The sequence below is a fragment of the Trichophyton verrucosum genome (assembly GCF_000151505.1).
Source record: "Trichophyton verrucosum HKI 0517 chromosome Unknown contig01031_1.f1.exp, whole genome shotgun sequence".
NCBI classification, from domain to species: domain Eukaryota; kingdom Fungi; phylum Ascomycota; class Eurotiomycetes; order Onygenales; family Arthrodermataceae; genus Trichophyton; species Trichophyton verrucosum.
In genome coordinates this window covers 1-25427 of record NW_003315183.1, presented here as the reverse complement: position 1 = coordinate 25427, position 25427 = coordinate 1, and the positions used below count along the sequence as shown (strand labels likewise).

The window sequence follows — 25427 nt, the reverse complement described above, 5'->3', positions numbered from 1 at the left end:
CCGTGTGCCTGCAGAGAAGCTCTAGTACCGATCCGCTAGCTGTTCGGCGCTGCAAGGCGTTTGTTGACTGGCGCTCGCATGCAACTACTTCAGGTGCCTGGGGAGCTGAATCACGATCGCCCCGGGTTCTAGCGCAAGTCAGTTGACCCACAGAAACAACCACAAGGCCGGTCAGGTCTATTTAAACCCACCAGAAGCTTTCACGCGATCTCACACAGACAGGAAGGAATCTTTGAAAAGGCAGAATTAGGACGAGAAGGAGGAATAAGTTGAAGTCGATGACGTTGAATTTGAACCGCCGAAGCTCTCGTCGCCTTCTTTCCACGTGATGAGGCGGTGGTTCAAGTTTGTAAAGGGAGAACAAACAGCATTGTCGCGGATCAATCAAGACCTCAGCTTCATTATTTGTTATTTGGATGAGATGAAACGGGGGTGAGGAGGAGTCCATGGCTCAGAGCAACAAAGATGGGATGGAGAGCTTGGAGGCGTCGGCAAGGGCTCTTCTGGACATTGCGACTCAAGATGAAACAGCAGAGAGCTTCTCGTTCTCACAGAAAGAAACCGAGATTTTAGAACTCTACGACCGTGTCTTTGAACTGAAACTGGAAGAAGCACTGTTGAATCATGGTGCGTTTGTGTTTTATGACCAGCTTTATCCATCTGAGCGTGGGTGCTAACAGGTTAATCGTGCAGAACTCCCTGAAGACACCGAAATGGGAGATATTTACGTGAAGCTAGCAGAGGCAGAGCGCGAACTGCTCGAGGTTAGGGCAAGGGTCTCGGTTCAGCGAAAGGTCGTTGAAAGTGTTCTCATGACTGAACCGAGCCTGCAGGCAGTTCACTCAGCGCCTTCATCACCACTTGACAGGTATGGTTTCTCCTTTTATCTGGAAGCCTCATCTGGCTTACTGATTCTACTAGGACCCTTCTTCGGCTTATCAACAAGCGAGATATCTTATCACTCGCCTACGAGAATATGCTGAGCACACATACTACCTGTCTTCGAAAGCTATCCAGTGCTGAAGTCTCCAATATCCAAAACATCAAACAGAATCAGGAGCTGGTCCAGTCCCTGCTTAAGCTGACTAGCAATGACAAGTCGGCGGATGAGGAGATACCAGACCTTGAGTTGAAGGAGGAACTAAACCGCTTAAAATCCGAGAACAAACAGAAAAAGGCCCAATGGACGCGCATAAAGCGCATAGTGAGTGCTTCTATCGCTGCCAGTGGAGTCGACTGGGCCAGCGATGAGAAGCTCGAAAGCCTTGTTCTTGATGATGATGAGTTTGATGACGTCTGATCCTGCGCACAACTGTCGTTTTAGATGATTCTATCTAATTTCTGTGGGACTTGACTAGATGAGAATTAGTCTCTCACCATACCTTGGATGGAAGCCAGGGCATGCACTTCTTGAACACGCTACAAAGGGGCCAGACTATAGAATATTTGTCCATGGGCTGTTCAAAGGCTAGCCTAGCATTCCTCCGAGTCACTAGGTATTCCGCCCATCTCTCAGGGTACCTACAAGTTCACCATGGAAGCCTCCAAGGTTCGTCAAGCTGATGGCTGGGCCCCGAGCGTAGTTACAGCTACTAGGCACTGAACTGCTATAGTTCCGCGGGCATATCGTCTACCCACGAAGCCTCAATAAACCAATGTATACAATAGATATCAAATCAAATAATATATATCGCTCCTGCATGTCGTCATATTACATAACTTAACTTATCTTATTAAGCATAAAGTCACGTGAAATGGTTATCTTATCGCTCTGACGTGAACGCGAAATATGGAAAATGAGAAAAGCGCGTCGAAACGTCGAAAATTGCCGACATCGAGACTATATCAGCAGCAGTCAGTTACCACCTACTACCGTCTCTTTTCATCGATACACCTAAGGATACCTTAAAAATACTGCTCAGCGAGGTTGTCATTTTATTCCCGGTTATGATTGCGAGCTTTATTTAAGCTACAACATGTTCGCCTTCCCACAACCCGCCATCCCCCAGCCACTTCCACGTCCTTTTGGTCAATTCGGCACGACACTTGCATACTCTATGTCGGATCAAAATACCCCCTTATCGCCAGAAAATAGAGGTCATTCAGGTACAAATCAACTTGACTCAACACCATTCACATTTTCCCTATCATCTCCGCCGCACCCGGGCTCCACACGGACATCCAATTCGCGTTTTGCACAACGATATGCATCATCTATAGCCCGGCCTGCTGCACGGGTAGCAGAGCGGCAATCTAGAGAATCCCGACGGGATAGCTTTCTGAACAAAGTCAAACGCAGTCGGCAGTCGGATAAGTTCGAGGCGCGGAGTGACCAGATTCAGAGAAGTGATTTCCTGGAGCAGAGGAAGCGGTTTGAAGAGGAGATGGCGAAGTCAGGACCTCAACTCGATAATATAGAAGAGGATGAAGGTGATGACTATGTAGATGCTTACCCACAAGAGGAAGATAAAGGTGAGAGGACGGTGCTATTTTTTATGACACTCATTCGACACAAGGCTAATTTCTACGTATAGATATCGACGAATCTCTTCTTGAAGACTTTATTGCTCAGGAGGAGAATGAATACATGACATTAGCTGAAGATATGCCGGACACCTGTGCTGCTGAAGAGCCGCTTAATAGCGATATACTCTACGGTGACATGGAAGAAGACGGACTTTTAGTTGATCTCATTGATCAAATCGAGTCTCAGTCTCATCAACAGATGGATATGTCGGGTACTTGAATCAATTCTTGATATCCCAGAAATTTTCCTTTGTTCGTTTCGGATTAGCAGCGTTGCGGTAATGGTGGTAGGTTATTGCTGATCAACTCAAGTTACCGACGGGAACGAAAAGCTTTCTGTTCTCAAGATATGTCGGCTATGGCCATCTATAACCGCGGTTATATTTGTATATGAACCCTCCACGCTCAAGATGCAAGAAGGTTCCTTTTTTTTTTTTTTTTGGTCAAAGGCGACATATCAAGATTTAGCTTTGCAACATTCACATGTATCAAAGCTACTTCCTGAAAACGCGTGTCGACACAGACAGCTAACATCTCATTCTCTTTCCTGCCCTGTTGGAAATAAATCGCGAAGATGGCTAGTGAAAGGGTGTAAATTTATGTACAGTACACTGACGGTTTTTGATATATGGAGGGAAATGGGCAGTATTGGTATATTAAAATTATTGCTGCGCGCACCCTTCTTGACCAAGTGCCTGGAGTTTTGATTCGTCCATAAATGGAGCAGATATGAGATCATCTGGAGGACTTCCAGCGGCTTGCATCTAATGAATAAGTCAGAGCGAAATACAGTCACAGCAGAAAGACTCCTACGTACCTTTTGCATCTTCTCCCAAATGTAAGCTCTGTCCTCGGGTTTATCATCTGAAAAGTTCTTCTCTTCGAACTTCCGAACAATATCAGATACCAGGGAGGCCTGCAATTCGTATCTCTCTCGATCCTCCTTCCCTATCTTTTCCTTGTTCTCTCTCAACCAAGGACCGAACTTGTCATCAAGTTCCTTCAAAGGTTCATATAACATCTCCTTGTTCGACAATTGCTCCATAATCCCCATGAAAAGCTTATCGAGGTTCCCATCGTCTCCCTCGCCAGCACCAGCAAGGCCGCTGCTCTCCATTGCCTTGAGAATTTGCATCAATACGTCTTCATTCCCGCTTTCGTTGACTTCTGCGGTGGCTTTGTCACCTGACTCTTGCATTCGTTCCATCGTCCTTTGAATCGTTTCCTGGAAGTTATCTTCCCCTTTTTTCGTCGAGGGCGATGGCTGCTTCGCTGTGCCTGATGCTTTATCTGTAGTCGTTGACCCGTCCATTCCAGTGACGCCTTCTCCGCCTGTCATTAACTCCTCACCCATCATAAGTTTCATCACATCTGTCATCGTAAATCCTTTCTTCTCGAGTTCTTCTGTCAGTGCATTCCAGTCTTCGTTTCCGGGAGATTGCGGCATCCCTGGTATATCGTTCGTTTTCTCCTTCGAGGAGTCTCCCTCTTTTGTCTGCTGCCCGCTCGCATCTGTGGGGAGAGCGCCCATCAATTCAGCCATCCCAGCCTCTAGTTGTTTTAATAGGGCATCCTGGTCGGCAGCTGATAGTTCTGAATTTGACTTTTCTTGCTTTTCTTGAGACTCTGGTATTATCTTGTCTTGCGCGGCTTGGGAGGTGGTCTTCGTCGCAGAGAAGTCATCCAAAACATCTACCATATAGTCAGCATTTCCAGAGACTCCAATATATATTTATACACATAGCTAGCTCAGCGTATGGATTGGCGCTCTTACCATCAAGCTCTTCCCAGTCTGATTCCTCTTCCTCCGCTTGTGTAGGCAGCTCGTTCTTCACTTCCTCGGGTTTTGGTGGCTGGACTTCGGCGACTGGTATGGCTTCTTTCTCTGCAGGTGTAGGCGTGTTTGTGTCGGCCATGGTATATGACAGCTCTCCAAGGTAAATATAGGACTGATCTCGTCAAATAAAAGTATCCTCCCGGCTCCAGTTCGCTGTTGTATTGTTCCTGGCCGTAAAATTTATGCTGGCCAACTGCTGTAAGTATGTTTAAAATAGGTTGTCGGCAGGGATGTTCTTCTCCTTCAAAGTGGCGGCCCCTCCTTCGTGCCTCGGCTCGAATCACTAGCCTTAAACCCCTGGCACAGCAGAAGGTAATTATTTAACTACAGCTTGTGTTACAACAATAAGAAGCGGCCACTGGATTGGTGTTTTGTTTCATTCATTGCTAACTAACGCCATAGGAATATCCACATTGAGATCTGAGGAAGGAAATGACCCAGAGAGATTTATGGTGGCCTGATATAAGGTCCATATAGTAGATAACTATATATCGCAAAAGACGTCTGTCAAATCATTAAATGTGCATGCATTCGTAACCAACAGGATGGTTCGCGTGTCGTATGTATTTAGAGCTGTCGTCGGAGCCAACATAGACAAACCTATGTTCGGTTAATGGACCATGACTTCGGACTGTTGCTGCGCTTCAGCGGTCTTGGGGTCGGACTGATTGTTGTCAGCGGGATCTCCATCGCCCATTTCGACGTCTTCGTCACCGTCGCCCTCGTCCTCGCTCTCACTACTCTCTTCTTCCAAATCTTCACTTCCGGCTTCATCATCGTCTTCATCTGCATTGCCCTCGTCGGCAGCGGGGCCCTCAATTTCCATGCCATCATTGTTCGCTTCTTCTCTATCCAACTCTTCCAGTTCCTTCTCAAGTGCGGCCTGAAGTTCTACCTCCTCAGCGCCATAAGCTGTGCCATCATCATCAAGTGCATCTACATCCGGCTGGTCTGGGGGATACTCTGCAGGCGCAGAATCCTCAGAATCCCTAGTTTCAAACAGCGCACATCAGTATCTAACCATTAAACCATACGGAAAGGAACAAACGTTCAGCACAAGCTTACCATTTGATTGCAAACCGTGTGACTCGAGGCTTCTTCGCTAGTACATTGCGTACAACTCTCTCGATAATCGGTTTGGTCGGCGGCTCTGCATTTAATTCTTCCGAGTCGTATTCATTGTTGACGTAGTATCCAACTCGAACAAACTCTCTACCATCGTAGCTGCATGTAAGAAGGATGACCGTGACTCCCAGAATCTCTGACGTAGGTATTCTCTTTAAATCTGGAGGATCGGCCTCAAATATAAACTTGTTGACACCAACTGGGATTGGGCCGACTAATAGCGAATCAAGCTCCTGGTCATACTCAGACCTAATCAGTCAGACTTGCGTGCTCTCCTACAATCGCCGTTCTCAATGTCAGACTTACGAAGTCGCAGAACCGACGTAAGTCAGTTTCCACTCCAGATCTAGAAATGAGCCGATTAGAACAAAAATTCAAACAAATCAAAATATTTTTCACCAGAGTGTTTATCTACCACACCTTTTTGTAGTTGTTCCAGACACTCGAATGTGATCTCGAACTCGTAAGGGGCGGTAAAGGGGGCCGGGTTGTTCACCACCCGTACACCAAGCAGCGAAACCACCGACATCTCGACGTATGTGCAATCTCAAGTCAAGTCAAAAAGAGTCAACCCGTTCTATCACGCTGGCTCGACAAGAGGAGCTGGCTGCTGTCTCCCCGGGGCAAAGTATCTAGTCGCGCTGCGCTGTGGCGGGGGAAATCGTTCGTTATGCGTGAGGAAAGCGGGTTTTTCTTTTCTTTCGTCTTTCTCGATGCGACGCGGAAAACCAATTTAGCAAAACTAAAAGTTCGCGTCTTGATTAGTGAGAAATGTTATATAATGCTTATGTAAGGAATTCTATCACGTGATGAAGCTCGGTGGCGCATTCAAGAATAGCAAAAGGTGATACAGCAGATGTGCAGCAGTTCGTGCTGTTTTCTTTATGAAAGCTATAGGAGATCCCGGCAGGAGAACTGAATTTCAGCGATTAATTCCTTTGTGTCTTCGTTTCGCGCTCCAACTGCCCTTGGTCTCAGCTGTCTTTCACTTCTCCGCGCCTTGGTTTGCCCGCGGGCGTCCTATCTGTCACGTGACGCGACCAAAGAACTTCCGAGCTTTTTTCCTGACAACCAACACCTGGAAAGACGCTTACAAGCTTGCTCGAAGTTTTCACCAAACAACCACACCAGCCTCTGACATACAGCAGGTAGCCCTTCCTCTTCCTCGTTGGTTTTCGCCCATTTGCGCCGTTAGCTGGGAAGGGGAAGTTTTTTCCTTCTTTCTCCTAAAGGTCGGTAACGAACGCCTGCGATTTCATTTCACGTTTCGACTTGAGCTAATCAAACCATTTCTTACTCCTCCAGACAGAGAGCACAGGAAGAAAAAAGAAGGACATTCGAATACCCGTTTGCCATCTTATAGAGAGCAAACATGGCGGAGGAGGGAGCTGAACAAGGATACCTGCAGTCTCAAAATTTGAATACAGATGCTGATGCCACGGCTGGGTCAGACTCGGACGACTATGATCCTTCTGAAACAATTCAAGAGCAGTTTCCTGCAAATATAGCAGCTTCAAATTATAATACGATTCCTCATATGTCTCCTTTTGCCAGCTCTTCCACCTCAACCCCTGCTCCAGGCGCGAATTTGCCTGAAAGGATGCCTGGGGAGTCCTATAACAACAATGATTCGACCTTTTCACTTACCCCGTCTGGGGCAGAGCCCAAAGGTTCTACCACAATATCCCAGATTGGTGTCTTTGAGGAGGGGTCAACAGGTGATGAAGATGGAGGGGACGCAGAGTATGAACCGCCAGCTGCGGCCTTATCAGCCCAAGTTCAGAATTCAATATCTACTTCTGCAGACATGTCTCAGCGCTCTCTTTCTGAAAATATAAATGAACCTGTTTCACATTTCCATGTACAACAGCAAAATATTGCCTCAGATCAAAACACTCCACCTGTTTCCATTAATCTTCCTGCTTCTGATTCCCACGTTGCTTATACTGTGCAGAACGATAGTGCACCTAAACCAATGCAAGGAGAATCAAAGACCCCAGGACGATCCGCTATTCAATCCGCGAACAGCTCCCTACCTTCCACGCCGCCGGTTGCTGCAGCCGCCTCTAGGACCCGTCTGCCGCATGACCGAGTTGGCATCCTGGAGGATAGAATAAAAGCTGATCCTCGTGGCGATACAGAGGCATGGCTGGAATTAATTAGCGAACATCGCAGCAGGAATAAGCTTGATAGCGCCAGACAGGTTTATGAGAGGTTTTTCAAAGTCTTTCCATCAGCGGTACGTTGTTATCCTAGTTTTATCTTCGTTGCAATTACATCAAACCCCATTTCTAACGATTTGCTAGGCTGAGCAATGGGTCGAATATGCCACCATGGAGTCCGAAAATAACGAACTGTACAAGTTGGAGCAGATATTTACTAAATGCCTTTTATCTATTCCTAATGTCCAGCTCTGGTCGTTGTATTTGGATTATGTCCGCCGTCGTAATAACTTGACCACCGATACGAGTGGCGATGCACGACGAACCATCACGTCGGCCTATGATCTTGCACTTCAACATATTGGCATCGATAAGGACTCGGGTAATATCTGGGTTGATTACATCCAATTTCTCCGTTCGGGGCCTGGTAATATTGGAGGTTCTGGTTGGCAAGACCAGCAGAAGATGGATCTTCTGAGAAAGGCATACCAGCGGGCAATTTGTATTCCTACGCAGTCTGTCAATACTCTTTGGAAAGAGTATGATCAGTTTGAGATGGGCCTTAACAAGCTTACGGTAAGTGGAATACCCTAGACTAGTAGTATATTATTAGGGATTTGCTAACTATTCGCTTAGGGGCGCAAATTCATACAAGATAAATCTCCCTCCTACATGACGGCAAGGAGCTCTTATACTGAACTTCAAAACATCACCAAGGAACTTGTCAGATCATCACTCCCCCATCTACCTCCAGCCCCAGGGTATGAAGGGGATTTTTCTTTCTCCAAGCAAGTTGAAATCTGGAAACGTTGGATACAGTGGGAAAAAGATGACCCTCTGGTTCTCAAAGAAGAGGACTTGGCTAGCTACAAGCAACGAGTTCTATACGTCTACAAGCAAGCACTTATGGCATTACGATTTGTGCCAGAGGTGTTTTTCGATACCGCAGATTTCTGTTTCCAGAATAGCATGGAAACCGAAGGAAATGACTTTTTAAAACAAGGTATAGAAGCGAACCCAGAGAGCTGTCTCCTTGCCTTTAAACGTGCCGATCGACTTGAGTTATCCTCAGTTTCGGAACAGGACCCTAAGAAACGTGGTACCCTTGTCAGAGAGCCTTACGACAAGTTACTTGACGCACTTTATGAATTAATAGCCCAGGTGCGAGCTCAGGAGGCAACGGATATTGCCAAGCTCGAAGAACAAGCTGCACAGGCAGAACCCGAGCAGCCAACTCAGCTCGAAAATGATGATGATGATGATGATGACGAAACGGGTAACCCGCCAACTCAAGAAAGTGCCAAAGCGAAGGAGATCGAGTCAGTGAAAAAAGATTACGCCGCAAAAGTCGGCGTTCTCTCCAAGGCCATATCCTTTGTCTGGATTGCATTGATGAGGGCAATGCGCCGTATCCAAGGGAAAGGCAAGCCTGGTGAAATTGCCGGATCCCGTCAGATATTCGCAGATGCGCGTAAACGCGGGCGTATCACCAGTGATATTTATATTGCCAGTGCCTTGTTGGAATACCACTGTTACAAGGACCCTGCCGCAACCAAAATTTTTGAGAGAGGTGCAAAGCTCTTCCCAGAAGATGAAGTGTTTGCTTTGGAGTATCTCAAGCATCTGATTGATATTAATGATATTACGAGTATGTTAACTTTCGCGTTATCTCAGTGAATAACTCCTCTAACTTATCGTTTATAGATGCACGGGCAGTTTTTGAAACCACTGTTCGGAGACTTGCCTCAAATCCGAAGAATGTTGCAAAAGCCAAACCCATTTTTGCCTTTTTGCATGAATATGAATCCCGATATGGGGATTTGGTACAAATAAATAACTTGGAGGCCAGGATGAGAGAATTGTTCCCCGAGGATCCTTCTCTGAAGCAGTTTTCCCACCGATTCTCCGCTCCATCCTTTGACCCTACCACCTTCCAGCCGATTCTATCACCAAGCCAACTAAAACCCAGAACGATTTCATCCCTCGAAGAGCCCAGCTCTCGGCCCAACTCACCTTCTATCCGCCATCCAACTAGCAACACTCACTCTCCTAAACGATCCTTCCCCCTTGACGAATATAGTGACGAATTAAACCGGCCACGAAAATTCATCCGTGCCGAATCTCCGCTGAAAGGAGCCGCTGGAAGACGTGAACAGCAGAAACGACTACAGTCCAACGGCTCTAGTGGTGGCCCGACTGCTGCAAGGAAGCAGCCACAGCAGCCACCTCCTTCAGCAGGACCCCTACCTAGAGATGTCGTATACCTTCTAAGCATCATTCCTCCAGCCTCTACATACGACGCAACTAGGTTTTCACCCGAGATGATGGTGAATCTCCTCCGTCAGATCGAGCTGCCTTCTAGTGTATCACAGCTTCGACTCTCACAGCAAACTGGTGCTGGCTCACACCAGTACCCCCAGTATGGTATGTGGTAGCCTAGTCCCGCCATCATCCCTGCAAACTGGCGATTAAACTAACTGAACCACATAGGAGGCTATCGTCCAAACGTATAGGATTAAGGCAACATAGCCACAACTCAGAGGCTCCCGTGTGGCGGGAGATGTATCTAAAAGTGCATGGATTGGTACCACTTGTAACATAGCCTTTTTTTTTCTTTTCACCTTTGGGGATCTATTTGCATGATAAGGACTGCGCATTCAACTAGAGCTCGAGTTACTTAGGACAACCTAGACTGGCTTATTTTATCTCAATTAATCACTTTGTCCACTTTTTAATTCAGTGTCTCTGCTTTTATCGTCTCTTTTTACACCTATAAAAACGTATAAGAAGGACCTCAACATTAAACGATGACATCTACGCTTACGTCATCAGGAACCCGATCTCTGTGCTAGTCCTGATACAGACTAGCTGCCAAGAAATTATGACGTCGCTCGCCTTCTTTATGCACTTTAGCTTTTTTTGTTACCAAAAAGGTTATTAAGTAAGCATCGATATAAAATGCTCCAGGGCCAAGTTCCGATCTTCGACTTGCTCGTCATTTCATCACCAAACTCCCCGTCATCTTCACACTCGAGTTTCACACGTTATACAGCAGAGAAGGAGAACAGTTTTGGCCGACAGTGCTGAAATATGTCGGCTTCAAAGGACGTAGGCTCTGGCGTTCCTGCATCTAGCAAGGGGTCTTGGGCTACCTTCCTCAAGGTAACGAGTTCCCCGCTCCCCAGCAACAATACCCATATAGGAGCCTAGTTAATCTAACAGAAATCCATAGTCCATTGCTTCATTTAACGGCGATCTATCCTCCCTTACAGCGCCCCCGTTTATCATTTCGTCTACCTCCCTGGTTGAGTTCTCTGCATACTGGGCCGAGCACCCCGCCCTGCTAGTCGCACCGTCACGCGAGCAGGACCCTCAGAAGCGTGCTCTGTTAGTTTTGAAGTGGTTCCTTAGCACTCTACACCAGCAGTACTGCAGTCGAAGTGAGAAGCTAGGAAGTGAAAAGAAACCATTAAACCCGTTTCTGGGTGAGCTATATCTAGGGAAATGGGCTGATGACGGAGATGTCGGCGATACCCTGTTATTCAGTGAACAAGTGAAGTATGCAGACGTCACTCCACCAAGATAATACCGGACCAGCATTTCAACTTTTTGACTTGCTAACATTATACGCTATAGTCATCACCCTCCCGTTACAGCGTACGCTATCGAAAACCAGAAGCATGGTGTCCAGGTTAGTTACCTCGCTCACAGTACTGACATAGTGTTTTGCTGACGTGGGATCGCCGGAGGAATAGCTACAAGGATACAATGCTCAGAAAGCGTCATTTTCAAATACCATCAATGTTAAGCAGATCGGCCACGCCCTTTTGTCTTTCCCGACCCCAGGTTCCACTGAAAAGGAGACTTACCTCATCTCACTGCCGTCGTTGCACATCGAGTCCTTGATCTATGGAACCCCATTCGTTGAACTTAACAAGTGCACTTATATCACTAGTTCAACAGGGTACATGGCCAAGATTGACTATTCTGGTCGCGGCTGGCTAAGCGGCAAAAAGAACAGCTTTTCTGCTATACTATATAAGCAGAGTGAGGGCGAAAAACGTCCCCTATACACCGTCGATGGCCAGTGGTCGGATTCGTTCAGTATCAAGGATGCTTCAACCAAGAAAGAGATTGACAGCTTTGATGTCAAGAAGTCCAAGACCACCCCCTTGACTATTGCTCCTATTGAAGAGCAGGATATATATGAGTCCAGACGTGCATGGAGGGATGTTGCCGCTGCAGTTGAAACGGGGGACATGGATGCGCTATCAGCAGCTAAATCGAAGATCGAGAATGCGCAAAGAGAGCTTCGAAAGGTCGAAGCTGAAGAGAAGCGGGAATGGGAAAGACGTTTTTTCAAGCGCATCGATCTAGATGGCAGCGATGGCGACAACGAGGACAACACGGTTTTCAAGAATCTGCTGAAGACGGTTGGCTTTGGAACTGACGGCTCATCATCAGCTTGTAGCTTCATTGATTCCGACAAGACTGGTGGCGTCTGGAGATTTGATTCTGCTCGATCCAAGGATGCAAAGTCGCCCTATCACGCCGATTCTGCGAAGGGGGTCGGCCTTGCTGTAAGCCCGCCTACCGCCAATTAATTTTTCACCCTTGACAAGGTGTGCAGCACACCTTTTCAACATGAATTACGGCGTATCGTCCTTCCCCCTTGCATTGCATATTAAAGCTTTGATGTCTTTCATTTTCCCATTGGGTTTGCCCCTACTATAATTGCATTCCATGGCTGCGTGAGCTGCTGTAGGGTTATTTACTATGAGTTCATTCCGTCTATTGATTCTATTTTAACATTAGATAGAGAAGAAATAGCGCGATACAATGAGCAGGGAGCAGACTTTTCTGTTTCTTCATACATCATAGAGGCCTCCAACCGTACATTAGTAGATCAAGCAAATGATTATCATACCGGTCATACCCGTTCATCTAAGGGCAGCTCCTCAAAGTGCCCCTGGCCATCGTCATCCAGTATCCATTTCCCACTCCCCGACTTATTCTTGTTCTTGCGCTTCTTAGCCTTCTTTGGCTTCTTCTCAAACTCACTTCCAGGTCCGACAAGGAATCTACCAGGATGGAAGATGTTCAGTGCAAACAGGGCTAGGAACATGGGGGTTGCATCGAGGATATAAAAGGCTGCTTCGTTTGTGGCGATAGCTGAATGAAGGCCTCCCGAGTACTCAACTAGTCGATAGATGATTCTTATGGTGATCAGAACCAGAGTTGCATAAACAGTGTACAGAAGAGGCCTCCATGGACCATTGGAATGCTCTGTCTGTTCGACGATGGCCATCTTGTACTGGAACCGAACCGCAAGGCCAATAAATATTAAGATGAAGAGCTCCTGAAGGCCAATACCTCCCATATCTATGCTCATGTTAGGGAATTGACTCGTTTGAAGAGTTAATGAAGTAAACGTACAAAGGTTGATCCCGATCTTGATAGAGCTTGCAGAGTCTGAATTCAAAAGACTGGTTGAGGCTCCCTGGGTGAGGAAAGCAAAGATATCCAAGCAGACGAAGATGACCGTCAGTCTTCTGGCTGAGATACCGAAACATCTCTTATCAGGGAGGAAGAAGTGCACCATCCTCCCAAGAACCATGTAGACATATGCGTTTATCCATAGGGGAGCTAGGGCAATGAGGATATGATGAGGCAGGCCGAACCCCTTTTGATATATATTCTTTGCGCCAGCTGCTCGTAGGCCATAGGCAATGGCTTCCCATGCGCCGCCAACTATGATGACCCATGAGAATGTCTATATGAAGAAACGAGTCAGTTTCGTTTGCAACTCTGATGTGATAGAAATGAAAGAACCTTGCTGACCTTCTTGAATGTAAAGGCTTGCATAATGTGGCTTCCAGTGGTAAGGAAGAAGAGCACAGCAAAGAGAACCGCCGGTGCGAATGTCGGACAATACTGCCATGTCACGTCATCGTTATTGATAAAATCAACTCCTTCACACGAAGACATCATGGATGCCTTTCAGGGGTTTATACGGAAACTTGTATTGGTATCTGAAGATGATTCCATGGGTTCAAGAGTGGGAATGAAGTTGAATATATATATACATCTTCTCGTCCGCCATAATAGTATCTTGAGCCCATGTCCATCTTTCAATATGGCATCCCATATAGATAGAGTGGTTACGAATGAGTTTCTAATTCTGGAATCAGTGATCCCTTCGAAGCCCGCAGAAAAGTCTTGTATCAATCAAGCCCCAATGCGAGGAATGCGAGCCAATCCGACGAGTTCCTTCGAGCTCTCTCCCCTGGTCGAACAGAACGCTAGGAGCTTCGCCCATGCTTAGCTAGCGAACGTGGTTCTGGGTATCAAACGGACAGTTCTCCCCGAAGGATCGAGATAGAGCCAAAGAGCAGGTCCACGCATGTTGCTGTCGTCAGCTTCTGGGCACTCGATGCGGCTGCTGCGACTACGGGGCTGGATCGCATTCCTCGTATCTGCAAACACTAACTAAAACTTGAATCCCTCACAAGTCTTCTGCGGCCGATTCAAAACGGGGCGCGATTCGTCGGGGGAGACGTAAGCTGGCCGAACTTGATATCGAGTCGGTGATGCTGGGATAACTATCTACCAATGCTGGTGCTGTAGTACGTGTAGCAAGAGTGGAAAGGGTCAACTCGGTTCTCAATTTCCTAAAGATGCAGCAAATTGAATGCAAGCCATGCAACTAAGGGGCTATCAGGGTACAAGAGAAACGAATGAAAACAACAGCATTAGAGTAAGATATGGTGGTGATGGTACAAGCCAGGTCAGTTTTGGTCGCTGACGGCTGACTGATATAACGACTGAACCCGACAACAGAGAGGATAGATAATACCACGGCAAGACAATTTCTTTTTATATCCTTTCCCTTTCCCTTTTCCTCTGCACGAAACGAATGACGCCTGGGGATGATCTTCCTTTGTCCTCTCTGCCCTCCGTCCCATTCAAGTTGATTAGCTGTACAGTTCGAGCATTAGCAGCCGAACTCCTGGTGAAAGAAACACACCGAGAAGAGAATGATTAAAGCGCGTAGACAAGTCCAGCGGTATCATGCCATACCAGAATGCACGGAAGAAGCCAAAGCCAAGTTTGAACTGGTGGTTGTGTCTGTCCGCAGGAACGCAATGCACATTGCATCCCGTTGGCAACACGCCCTTGAAAAACAACCTCAATATTGATTTCGATGAAAGGAGCCCGTAATGCAGACGAGCAGAATTTGAAAACAAAAAAAAACATCATTTGATTGGTTTAAGAGAGAAGAGGAAAAGAGACATTCACAGCCAGGGCTCCCAGGAAAATGGCAAAGAGAAGATGAAAGTAAGAGAGAAAGGAGGAAAAAGGTAATATAGGCATCGCGTAAGAGTAACAGAGAAAAGAAATAATAAATGAAGAAACTGAAATAAAAAAACAGCAGAAACAGCAACAATCCCATTTCCCCATTCCCCAATCGCAAAAAGAGATAAGTGAAAGGTTTCAGGTCAAGTCAGCGCAGAATAAAGTACGGAGTAGAGTTAGGTATGCAAGTGTGCGAGAGTAAGAGAGGAGGACAAAAAAAAAAAAAAAAAAAAACAGAGTGAAATAATAGTAAAAAAAAGGTCCACCAGTTCCCATAGTTATTTCTTTTCCATTTAAGTCGTTTTTCATTCTTTTCGTTTCTCTTCGTTTTTTTCATTTGTTTTTATCTTTTGTGGTCGAGAATCTCCTCAAACGTTTCCCTGGGTAGTTTTAAGGCATAGCATGGCATAAACATGACTCTGATGCTTAGTGGCCATAGTTTCCACCCCAACCACCGCCGCGGCCGTTGTTACCGTAGTAGTTGCTGCCAAATCCAGCACCGTAGTTGTTGTATGCGGTGGCCTGGTGAGTGGTACCAGCTTGGTGGGCACCCAGACCTCCTAGACCGCCATACTGCTGGTTGAGGTGAGGGTAACCGCCAAAAGCTTGTTGGTTGGCTTGCTGGGCAGCGGGGACTGGGGGAAGGCCAGACTGTCCGGTGGTGGCCGGCTGGTGCGGTGCATTGTTAGCAGCAGAGCCAGGGCGGTTGACCTGGGAGACAGATGGGGATGGGCCACCAGTCTTCGAGGAATCGTAGGCCTTGGAACTGCCTGTCTCGTCAGCGCTGGTTGCCTGCTGAGAAGGGATAGGCTGGTTCTGGCCAAAGCCGGACTGAGTTCGACCAAAGACATCGGGAATGCCGCTGAATGCATTGGCGCCGGTGGACTGTTGCTGTTGACCATCGGCAGGCTGAGCGGAGCCAGCTCGTCCGTATGTAGCGGTGTCACGCTGGGGAGCAGCCGACTGGTTAAAGGCAGCGGTGTTGGCTGGGGAAGACTCATAGCCGAAACCGTGTTGCTGAGGCTGTTGGCTGTACATTCCACCCTTGCCATAAGGGGCGTACTGGGTGCCGTAAGCGTACTGGGATTGGTGAGGAAGGTAATGCTGCTGCTGCTGCTGCTGTTGCTGCTGCTGCTGCTCCTCATATCGGCGAGCATCATCGTACATTGGACGGTTGCGGCCGTACTGGTGTTGCTGATGCTGAGTCATTTGGTTCATGTATGCATTGGGGTAGTGAGGGTTAGTGTAGTAAGGATAGCCGTAGTTGAATCCAGCATGCGCTCCCTGGCTCTGAGGCATGTGGTGTGATGGCTGCTGGGCAGACTGTACTTGGCCAGGAACAACAGGCTGGGGAGTGTTCTGGCCACTATTAGGAGCTTCAGCATGCGCATAACGGCCAGGAGGCTGCGAGGCGGGAACTTGAGGTTGTGATTCGGCTCCGCTGGCAGCGAATCCGGCACCCACACGCTGGCTGGCGGCAGGATCCTGAGGTTGGCCATATGCGCTGTAGTAGTATGGGTTGCGGGACTGGTCAGCTCCGTAGAAGGCAGAGTAGTCGGCAGCAGTTGTGACGGCAGCAGGTTGGGATGGAATTCCTTGGTTGGAGAATGGTTCCTGGCTCTGTGGTTGCTGGGCCTGTTGATCGGCCTGTTGGTTGAAGATATCATATGGCTTTTGAGCATCACCGTACCGGGAGAAGTCGTTGAATGGAGTGTCAGCAGAAGCAACAGGGGCTGGGGGGAGGCCCGGGGCGGGTCGGGGGACAGTGGCGGTGGTTTCAGGTACGGCAACGGGTCTGGTTGAGGGAGGGAGAGAGGCACGGGGAGCAACGGGGGAGTGTTGAGGAGGCTGAGGGCGGGTTTCTGGTTCTTCTCGTTCTTCATCAATGTTAACATCAGTAGTAGATCCGTTCAGGCCCATGCTGCCAAACTGGACAGTGGCACGGTCCACGGCGTGGTTTCCGGGCATAACAACGGGTTCTTGCTGTTCCATAACACGGCGCTGGAAATTTGGTCCGCGAGCGGTACCGGCCGCAGGACCCTTGGGATAGGCATAGGAGGTAGCGGGGGTGCGGGCTTGAGGCTGTTGCTGTTGCTGTTGCTTATGTTGAGAGGCAGGTTCCTTTTCGATGTCAGCAGGAGATTCAGTGTCAGGTTGAGCAGGGGCTTCAGGTTCGGCAGGGACAGATACAGATGGGGGAGCTGGTGGTTGTTGTGGGATAACAGGTCTGGGCTGTTCGACTGGTTTTGGTACTGGTACCGGTACTGGTTGTTGTTGTTGCGCGGGAGCTATTGGTGGCTGTTGTTGTTGTTGTTGTTCGGCATTTTCTTGTTGTTGGTCATTAGGGAGAAGTTCTGGTTCAGTTGCGGCAGCAGGGGCTGGTTCGGGGACACTGGGCTCCACAGGAGCTTCGGCGGGTTTCTCAGGTGCACTTGGGGCAGTGGTCAATGGGGGTTCCTTGACGGGTTCCGGAGCTGGCTTCGCAAACAAGCTGGCCCAACCTCTCTTCGAGCCTTCAGGGATCAGACTGCTCTTCTGAGTTGACTGCTCTACGGCAACCTTGGGAGTCTCCTGGACAGTATTCCATTCCGGCTGAGGCTTGGACTCGACAGCAGAGGACTCGACGCCCGCCGGGGGCTCTACTGCTGAATTAGAATCCCAGCCATCCGTAGGAGTCAGGTTCGAAGTAGTGCCGTTGGCCTGAGAAGGTTGGAGAGGCGCATGGGAACCAGCTCGTCCACCACGGCCACCACGGCCACGATCTCCACGACCACGGCCACGCTGGTCGAAGCCTCCGCGTCCACGTCCTGGTCTTGATGGGGGGATGTTCTGCTCTCCGCTAATAGGGTGGGCATCCTTGGACGAGGCCTTTTGCCGGGTGCGATCAGAGCTCTTTTTCTTTACCTCACCCCACTGGGAGACGTTTCCTATCAGATAACGGTCAGTAAAGGAACACATGTGTTATGGATATCTATGCAGAGGAAATGCACAACAAAGGCCAACCTTCTGTGATGCGTTCAATGGCCACTTCCAGATCGCCGTTGGCGTCCTCGAGGGCAAAAACCAAGTCCTCATCCGTCCAGTCTGCGAAGAGCTCCTTTATCGTCGACAGACTGCCGGCATACTTCTTCTTCAGCTGGCCAATCTCTCCTTCGTCTTCGTGCGAGGTATCAGCAGCGGTCTCCTGGCTGGCCGCAGCAGACTTCGCTGCCGCTGTCGACCTGGCGCCGCCCCGGCCGCCTCTAGAGATGTGGCCACCCCGTCCACCACGCGCTGAGCCGCGCCCACGCGAGGCAGACGGCCTTGATTGCACCTCAGACATAGCTAAGGGACTGATGTAGAGAAAAGCAGAGCGTCAACGAAAGGGCGTGAGAGTCGAGGGACTGCAGAGATGCAGCAGGTCGTGTGAGGGAGAATTTTCGACGGCCAACAATCAGCCTGGGGCAGATATGAAGCACAACCTCTCGCAACCAAGCGGCGGACAGAGGAGTAAGTTGGAAATTCAGAGGAGAATGACAACTGCGATGTGTGACTGGAAGAGAAGAAAGAAGATGAAGCTGAAGAATGAAGATATTGAAAAAGCGACTTGGGAGTCTTTCTTTTGCTTCCAGGATGATTTCGTTTGCTTTGGGGCGAGTTTCGCGATGGACACGGAGAAGCTTTCTTCCGTAAGCGAGGTGATTGGAAGTCGGCCTGAGGAGACGGGAGACGATCGTGACGATGATGTCAAGGGCAGAGGACGAAGAAGAAGACGAAGATATAGCCGTATAAGAGGATATAGAAAGGAGCTGAAGTTGGCGTTGACGTTGGCGTTGGCGTTGGCGGTCAAGGCGTCTCGATGCGCTGATAGAAGGACGACAACAACAACAACGACGACGACGACGAGGAAGAAGACCAGAAGAACATCTACAGGCACAATGACGATGAAGAGATACTTCACCTCGCTGGCAAGAAAGATCCATCCGCCGCTGCCCAAGACCTCCCGCGAGTCCCAGCAGCTGCTCAACCTGCTCACCTCGTCCTTCCGGCGGCATCTCGACAGCAGACACCCCCCCGTCAGCTCGCCGGACAGCAGCAGCAACCCGCCAGACGCGGCCGGCAGAGCTGGTGGGAGCAGCAAGGCCGATGCCCGGTCTACAGCAACGGAGAGACATCTAAACTCGATCCTCGAGCATCCCTTGTTCAATACGGTGCCGTCGACGCTGGGAGCCCGGGATATATGGAACGGGAAGCAGATACAAGATGACCCCTTCGGAGCATTGGACGATGCCATGGCCTCCGGGAGGGCAGACAGTCAGTGGCTGCATGACTGTCTCAAGGCTCACAGGTCGTCTCTGCGTAGCATGTCTGATGAAGAGGCGCTTAAGGTGCTGAAGAAGTCTGGAGGTGGTGCACGCATCATCTCCTGGTTCATGGCCGCGGATAGTGAGTCCAAGAAGCGATTCTTTGGCAATAGACACACCATGGCGCTGGCAATGCCCTATCTGGCTGTTGAGAGACGCCAGCGTACCGTGATGGACTGGCTACAGCTTGCTAGAGCCTACCGTCCCGCCCACAGACAGCCGAAGCACGCTGACGACGGGAGCTTCCTCGAGTTCAACATCATGTACGAGTACGTTGCTGCAGAAGTCAAGTACGGCAGAGGCAGCATCAACGATGCCCTTGCTTTCTTCATACGAGCCTCAGATGCCTCCTGGAGATGTGAGATAGTCGAGCCAGGCAGCCATGCAGTGCCTACATACCCTTTCCGTCCGACGGCGTACTACCTTGCCCAGTGGATTTCAGCTCCGGAGCATGCCTCAGCTGTAGAAAACATCCGACCGGAACTGTTCAACGCTTTCTATTCCATTTGTCTCTTACTTCCGAACCGGCTCTGGGCTGCCTTCTTGCCCGTTTATCACCCCACTGAACCCAATGTCACGTCCTCACTTGAATATATCCGGAACTATAAAAGGTCGGATCGTGATAACATCGAACGCTTACTCCATCTTTCGTTCCGGCTGGCTTCGTTGTGCCTTGAGCAGAAACAATATGCTGCTGCATCAGAAGTGATCAGCTTTACCAAGGACCTCCTCCCGGATGATACGGCAACCCAGTCTACCAAAAGGCAACGGCAGCAGAAACAACAAAGCGACCAAGTGGTTTCAGCCAGTGACCTTGTTTCCAGGCTATCGTTTACTTGAATGCCCACGCACCCGGGGTACTTTGTCCCCCTTTGTCTACCCCAAGTCGCCGATGCCCGAGGACGTGGTAAACCCGTCCCGTTATTTCATCATCTCCGGGGGTTATTATTACAATCCCCTAAACCTGTGGCTCTGTTAGACACCGCAGACACTCCACAAGACACGAACTAGAAGCCTCCAGCCTCAGTGGCGAGCCGTTCGTAGTCTGTTACTAAGAACTGCAACGCTGCCACTCAGCTTCTCCACGGAGAGCTCTACCTGTACAGACTTCGTTTGAAGCCATGTACATAGCTCAGTCTATACAGGTCTATGCCGATTTCCATGCTGTTTCAGCATATGTCTTTTTTACAACCCGCATTGACTCAGCCCGGTGTCCTGCCAACGGCAAGAAAACTGGCGTCATCCTTGCACAAAGAGCCGAAACAAGAAGAAAGAGATGGAAGTTACCAGCTGGTCCTCCAAACAAGGTAGTGGAAAATTCAGTGGCATTATGTCATAGACTTTGCGTGCTTCCGTTTCCACGCCTTTTTGAACCAAGGGTCACAGCTGTCATCGCCTTCTACAGTGACATCTTTCATATATATTACCACTACCAGATTCCGTTGTTCTCTTTTTCTCCTACTTCCTCTTCTCAACCATACCATGGCTGTCTTCTATCTTCAGACGCCATCTCAGCTTCGTGGTCTACTCGACAGCTCAACATCCTGCTACCAACCAAGCGAATAACACACGCAGCAATCTAGCAAATCAACCGACCGCCCGGTTATGGCCAAATCATCCGGTCTGCCTACGTTCCCAAGCCCGTCAGCTTCCCAGGAAGAAGTGGATGCCTTCTTACACGAATGGGTAGCAACTCGCTGGGAAGTGCCCGTCTCCGACTCGCGAGTCCAGAATGTTTCATTTCGCTTCAAGGGGACAGGCTCAACGCTATATTCTCTTTCACAGGAAGAAATGGAGACTTTGATGGGAAGCAAAGCACTAGGGGACTCCCTATATTACGCCCTGTGCTATGATTCTCCCTATGGGAGTGTAAGCTGGTGTCTTTCATTCAAGGAAAGGTGGAGGAGAGGAGTAATACTGACCCCATCGCTATCTAGGCAACGAGAGGCAAGTATGCCTCTGTCGTCTCTGGAATCTCGAATGCCGCCAGGTCCCTCGGGCCAGTGATCCAGAGCCCTTCATCATCATCATCATCATCATCATCGGCCTCACCGGCCCTCTCATCGGCTTCATCTACCTCGATAGATGAGTCGTACACTAAGCCACCGCCGCCTTCTATACGTCGTAGCGGGTTTCCGACTCGCTGCCTTTCGGAGAAGCCTAGTGCGCAGTATCTTAACAAATTCTATGTGAAGTAGCTCTTCTAAGTAGCTCTTCCGACACACTTGATGTACTCTGGTGCTTGGGCGTCACTTACAGGGTTGATATATCCAGCACTCTGTGTATCATACACATCATCATACATCCACCATCTCTTAAAACAACCAAAACTCGAACAAATAAACATTAATGTCAAATAAAATAAAATATATAAAAAAAAATCAACTACTACTACTATCTCTTAATATATATTATCTTCTGTAGTGAATGCTGACCTGGCCTTGCAGCCCTAGAACTCACCACCAACAAGCCGTCGCTGCAGTGGAGTTCGTGGGCCATGCAAGTCAGAAAGCCTCTCGTATTTACCGCCCGCTCGTTGGCTCGCCGCCTGCAGGGAATGAAGGCTGTATCCAGCTTGTTTTTTTTCTTTTCAATAACTAGTGAGGAGCGCTCGCTACGCTCGCTAATTGGCGGATATATTATATTAATAAGCAATTAGTAATGAAATATATACTAGAAATTTTTACCTCGCTTAGTTATACGTATATTTATAAATAAACCCCTACTTAAATTTACTAATTTAGTAAGTATCTATATTTATATTTATATCTATATCTATATCTATATATTCGCCTACTTATAGCTCCTTCTATCTATATAGCCTATAGAATAAGTACTAATAATAATAGTAGTAGCTCTAGCCCTAATAGCCCCTATAGCTAGATACTAAATAAGATATTATAGTTTGCTCCTAAGATATTAAAAGTTTTATAGAAGTGGAGATAACTCGAGACTAATAAAATTAAGGCTATGATTTTTAAGGAGAAAATAATAAATATTATTAATATACTTATGGTTATTAAATATATTAGATAACTTAAGCTTTATAAATATATTAAAACTATAAATTTAAACTTAGGTAGAGCTATTAATTATAAATTGATTATTATATAATTTTATAATTAGTAACCCTCTACTATCTATAAGTACTATAAGAAAAGAGTTAGCTTATTTACTGAATATATTATTATAAAAGATATATTCTCTAGTAGCTATATAAATTACTATTTTAATAATTTGAGAACTTATTATTTATTTTATATAGATATATTTTATATCTATAAAAATAATTAGTATATTATCTAATATATATAATAGAGAGCTCTACCTTACCTAAAAAGGGTAAAAGTAAGAAGAAGGAAATTTAGCTAACTATAAAGTAGCTAAAAAAAAATATTAAAAAAGGGAGTAGTAGCTATAACCCTCTACTAATTTTGAATACTATTATAAATAAGGGGTTTTCTATTATTATTAATAGCTATAAATAGCCTATTATAAATATAAAGATCTATAAAGAAAAAATTAGATACTTATACTACTACTTTATTATAGTTATATTTACTACTAATACCTTATTTATAAGTATAATAGTATAAATGGAAATTCTGAAATAAACTATAAAGTAGCTAGAAGTAGAGCTTATAATATTAATAAATAGAATTATTTTAATATAGGCTAGGGTTTCAAATAATGAAAAAAATATAATTATATAATCTAATTTTATTATTATAACTGGTAAAATTATAAAAATTTTTATTATAAATATAGGTTTCGAGGGCTTTAAGAAGATTATAAATAAAAAAAAAGAGAGATTATAATTATAATAAATATAGAGTTTAATAATAATAAAATAAATTTAGAAATATAAATATATCTCTATAACCATAATTACTAACTATAAGAGTTTAGCCTATTTATAGAATAGAATAATAAATATAATAATATTATATTCTCTTATATACCAATACTAATCTCTATAAGAACTTCTAAATATATAATATTCTAAATAATACTATTAAATATTTATATTAATAGAATTATAAAATTTTAAATATTTATTATATATAAGAAAATAATATATAACTAACTATATATAAATACTAAAGAATATAAATTAATACTAATATAGTTAAGAAACTAGCTTTATAATTTATTAATGATTATTATAAAATGGAGAGTAACTGGAAATTTTTTAGAATTTAATATAAATAGTAGCTCGCCTACTAATAATTATAAATTAATATAAAGGATAAGGTAGTAGTATTTATTATATAAGCTACTAATAATAATTATTTTAATTAAATATTAATATAGCTAAGTAATAATTAATCCAGTACTATTATAGAGCCATTCCCTGGATTATAAATTATAAAAAAATATAATAAGTATACTAATCTTTAACTATAAATTAGAAGAAGGTATATCTAGTATTTTAATAGAATATAAATACCTATATATAAATTCTTTAATACTAGAGGTATTCTAGAAATCTATAATAATTAAATTTATAACTAGATAAATATAGATAGAATCTAGAAAATATTTAAATATTATCTTATTAATAGCTTGTAGTTTATTATTATAGACTATAAGAATAGTCTAATAAGAAAAAAACCATTAAGTAGTAGAAGTATTATGATTTATAGTAGATGAAAGATAATTAAATAAAAATATATAACTATAAAAATCCTTAATTATATATTTATATCTAATATATAGTAGAATATTAATAATACCATATAGGGAAATATTATAAGGTAAATATATAAGCTAAATTATAAATAACTAGAAGTTTATATTAGGCTATAGATATATATTCTAATATAGCTATAATACCTTTAATAATAGCTATATAAAAGAGTACTAAATACTTATAAATATTATTATAATTCCATTACTATACTATATAATAGGTAATATCTAAATAAAGTTACCTTCTAATAGAACTAAAATACTACTAAATAGATCTATAGTATTATCTTATAGATCTTTAAGTAGCTAACTTATAACTTTTATATAAAAATAGTACTATATTAAAACCTTATTCTATATTATAAGAAAGATAAAATATATATAGTAGCCTATAGTAGACCTAACTATAATTAATAAAGTAGATATTTCGTATATATTAATAGATATTTTAAATTATAAATATATAGTAGTTTTATTAGGTACAAGGATAATTATAATACTATATAAAATTATATATATTATAGTCTAGCTATTAGTATATGACTAATTATATAAAGCCTTATAAAGGAAGGTCTTGCTAGTACTACTAGTACTCTATAGAAAAAAGTAGGTAGTCTTCAGCTATTTGGAAATCCCCCTAATATAATGAAATAATATATTTATAAATTTTAATATTTATATAATTTAGATTTTTTTTTCCAGTATAACTACTCTTTTTTTCATTACTTTACTACTATTTCTATATATTCTTTTTCTAAATAATACTTATATTTATAGCTTTATAACCTTTATACTATTTACTATGGATTTTATATTTTATTTATAATACTTATTATACTATAGATATACTTATAGATCGATAATTTTATTACTTCTACTATTCTATATAGCTAATTAGTAATTTTCATTCTAGTTAAAGAAATTTACTTACTTATAGTACTTATAGAGAGTTATACTACTAATACTATAACTATACTTACTTACCTTTATTATTGAATCTATAAAGCTACTTAATTTACTACTATAATATTTCTACCACTAATTTTATATATAATAGCTAAGTTTACTAGACCTATAATATCTATAGTAACTATTAGGCTGTAGAATATTCTACTTAAATAATATAGTTAGAGTACTAACTAGGGTAACTATTATAGTGGTTATCTAGTATACCTCCTAGTATAATAAAAATCTACTCTCTCTATAAATATATACTACCTATAAATAAATTCTATAATAATAAAGGAAGACTACTATATCACTACTCTATATACTATAATTCTAATATTATATATTTTACTACTTCCTTCTTCTACTCTATAATATATACTCCGCTAGTAATTAGCCATATAAATATATTTTATATATACTATAATATATTATATC

The 25427-nt window shown here is 44.7% G+C and overlaps 11 protein-coding genes across 11 annotated transcripts; 6 read left to right on the top strand and 5 right to left on the bottom strand.

Annotated features, from left to right (window-relative positions):
• Positions 1–446: 446 nt before the first annotated feature.
• On the top strand, positions 447–1300 carry TRV_07615 (uncharacterized protein; the record flags this gene model as incomplete). Its single annotated transcript, XM_003018333.1, has 3 exons — positions 447–627; positions 694–868; positions 922–1300. 3 exons carry the CDS (start codon positions 447–449, stop codon positions 1298–1300), a joined length of 735 nt encoding a protein of 244 aa, XP_003018379.1.
• A 676-nt stretch (positions 1301–1976) lies between these two features.
• TRV_07614 (uncharacterized protein) lies at positions 1977–2746 on the top strand (the record flags this gene model as incomplete). Its single annotated transcript, XM_003018332.1, has 2 exons — positions 1977–2472; positions 2535–2746. The coding sequence occupies 2 exons, from the start codon at positions 1977–1979 to the stop codon at positions 2744–2746; spliced, it is 708 nt and encodes a 235-aa protein (XP_003018378.1).
• Positions 2747–3188: 442 nt separating this feature from the next.
• On the bottom strand, positions 3189–4442 carry TRV_07613 (peroxisomal membrane protein receptor Pex19, putative; the record flags this gene model as incomplete). The annotated part of the gene is made up of 3 exons (XM_003018331.1): positions 3189–3290; positions 3344–4218; positions 4301–4442. The coding sequence occupies 3 exons, from the start codon at positions 4440–4442 to the stop codon at positions 3189–3191; spliced, it is 1119 nt and encodes a 372-aa protein (XP_003018377.1).
• Positions 4443–4973: 531 nt separating this feature from the next.
• Positions 4974–6017, bottom strand: TRV_07612 (uncharacterized protein; the record flags this gene model as incomplete). Its single annotated transcript, XM_003018330.1, has 3 exons — positions 4974–5352; positions 5429–5737; positions 5869–6017. 3 exons carry the CDS (start codon positions 6015–6017, stop codon positions 4974–4976), a joined length of 837 nt encoding a protein of 278 aa, XP_003018376.1.
• An 843-nt stretch (positions 6018–6860) lies between these two features.
• Positions 6861–10085, top strand: TRV_07611 (uncharacterized protein; the record flags this gene model as incomplete). Its single annotated transcript, XM_003018329.1, has 4 exons — positions 6861–7727; positions 7795–8226; positions 8287–9298; positions 9355–10085. 4 exons carry the CDS (start codon positions 6861–6863, stop codon positions 10083–10085), a joined length of 3042 nt encoding a protein of 1013 aa, XP_003018375.1.
• Positions 10086–10740: 655 nt separating this feature from the next.
• Positions 10741–12254, top strand: TRV_07610 (uncharacterized protein; the record flags this gene model as incomplete). Its single annotated transcript, XM_003018328.1, has 4 exons — positions 10741–10812; positions 10883–11208; positions 11287–11341; positions 11406–12254. 4 exons carry the CDS (start codon positions 10741–10743, stop codon positions 12252–12254), a joined length of 1302 nt encoding a protein of 433 aa, XP_003018374.1.
• Positions 12255–12580: 326 nt separating this feature from the next.
• On the bottom strand, positions 12581–13638 carry TRV_07609 (RTA1 domain protein, putative; the record flags this gene model as incomplete). Its single annotated transcript, XM_003018327.1, has 2 exons — positions 12581–13423; positions 13492–13638. 2 exons carry the CDS (start codon positions 13636–13638, stop codon positions 12581–12583), a joined length of 990 nt encoding a protein of 329 aa, XP_003018373.1.
• A 1794-nt stretch (positions 13639–15432) lies between these two features.
• On the bottom strand, positions 15433–18328 carry TRV_07608 (uncharacterized protein; the record flags this gene model as incomplete). Its single annotated transcript, XM_003018326.1, has 2 exons — positions 15433–17933; positions 18010–18328. The coding sequence occupies 2 exons, from the start codon at positions 18326–18328 to the stop codon at positions 15433–15435; spliced, it is 2820 nt and encodes a 939-aa protein (XP_003018372.1).
• Positions 18329–18518: 190 nt separating this feature from the next.
• TRV_07607 (uncharacterized protein) lies at positions 18519–20189 on the top strand (the record flags this gene model as incomplete). The annotated part of the gene is made up of 1 exon (XM_003018325.1): positions 18519–20189. One exon carries the CDS (start codon positions 18519–18521, stop codon positions 20187–20189), a length of 1671 nt encoding a protein of 556 aa, XP_003018371.1.
• A 281-nt stretch (positions 20190–20470) lies between these two features.
• TRV_07606 (uncharacterized protein) lies at positions 20471–20932 on the top strand (the record flags this gene model as incomplete). Its single annotated transcript, XM_003018324.1, has 1 exon — positions 20471–20932. One exon carries the CDS (start codon positions 20471–20473, stop codon positions 20930–20932), a length of 462 nt encoding a protein of 153 aa, XP_003018370.1.
• Positions 20933–21282: 350 nt separating this feature from the next.
• Positions 21283–21534, bottom strand: TRV_07605 (uncharacterized protein; the record flags this gene model as incomplete). The annotated part of the gene is made up of 1 exon (XM_003018323.1): positions 21283–21534. A coding segment is annotated over one exon (252 nt), but the record flags the coding sequence as incomplete, so codon positions are not given.
• Positions 21535–25427: the final 3893 nt, after the last annotated feature.